This window comes from Buceros rhinoceros, unplaced genomic scaffold (assembly GCF_000710305.1).
Source record: "Buceros rhinoceros silvestris isolate BGI_N320 unplaced genomic scaffold, ASM71030v1 scaffold14277, whole genome shotgun sequence".
Classification (NCBI taxonomy): Eukaryota; Metazoa; Chordata; class Aves; order Bucerotiformes; family Bucerotidae; genus Buceros; species Buceros rhinoceros.
In genome coordinates this window covers 8392-9209 of record NW_010420517.1, presented here as the reverse complement: position 1 = coordinate 9209, position 818 = coordinate 8392, and the positions used below count along the sequence as shown (strand labels likewise).

The 818-nt window shown below is 63.1% G+C and overlaps 1 protein-coding gene across 1 annotated transcript in view; it reads right to left on the bottom strand.

Moving 5' to 3' along the window:
* Positions 1-3: 3 nt before the first annotated feature.
* The window catches only part of GAA (glucosidase, alpha; acid), a gene marked incomplete at its 3' end in the record, with an annotated part of 8372 nt that continues 7557 nt past the window's right edge, over positions 4-818 (bottom strand). The window contains exons 15-18 of the mRNA XM_010139334.1: positions 770-800; positions 538-679; positions 240-338; positions 4-114 (exon numbers count right to left, since the gene is read on the bottom strand). Coding sequence (XP_010137636.1) covers positions 4-114; positions 240-338; positions 538-679; positions 770-800 — 383 coding nt within the window. The remainder of the gene's footprint in view (positions 115-239; positions 339-537; positions 680-769; positions 801-818) is intronic.

Below are 818 nucleotides of genomic sequence, written 5' to 3'. Positions count from 1 at the left end.
CAGGCTCTCTCCATCATCCCAGAAGAGGTCCCCCCAGGCAGTGGCACTCTGGGACAAGGCCACGATGAGGCGCAGGGGATTCCCTCGGGTTGCCCCACTGGTGGTCCCCGGGTTCTGAGGTTAAAGACATGGGTGCTGTAGGCTTGCAAGCAGCCGGGTTGGAGGTCTGGAAGCTGAGATGCTGGTGGGGACACACACGTTGTGGACAGACCCCAGGGAGGTGATGGGTGGGCGCTCACCTGGGTGGGGAGGATGGCACCCTCCCGGACATGCAGGTTGAGGTGCTCCAGGGGGGCCAACATCTTCAACATCTCCCCACTGCTGTTCACCGAGGAGCCCTGGGCAGGAGGCGAGAGACACAGGCATGAGGGGGTCGGGGCACAGTGGGGGACCTTGGGCATGGGTCTGGGCAGCTGCCATCCCCACCCCTTTCTCCATCAGGGCTTGCTGGGCTCAGCTGTGGCTTCCCACCCGCAGCCCTGAGATGGTCGAGCAGAGACCATCCGACCTCCAGCTGAGTGCCGTGGTGCTCCTCACCGTGTAGAAGTCATACCACACGCCTCGGGGGACATAGCCCATGACTGAGTCCACCCCGGGCTCCAGCACTGGCGTCACCAGCAGGCTCCGGCCCCACAGGAACTGCTTGTCCAGCCCCAAGGGGGCCACATCCTGGGGGAACCTGCAGCGGGATAGAGACGCCGCTAAGATCAGCTGCTTCTCTGTGATCCAGCTTAAGCACCTCCTCAGCTGCCAGTGGGGATGTTCTTACTCAAAGAACAAGGGCCGGGCAACGGTGTCACCTTGTAGGTGGGCATGGT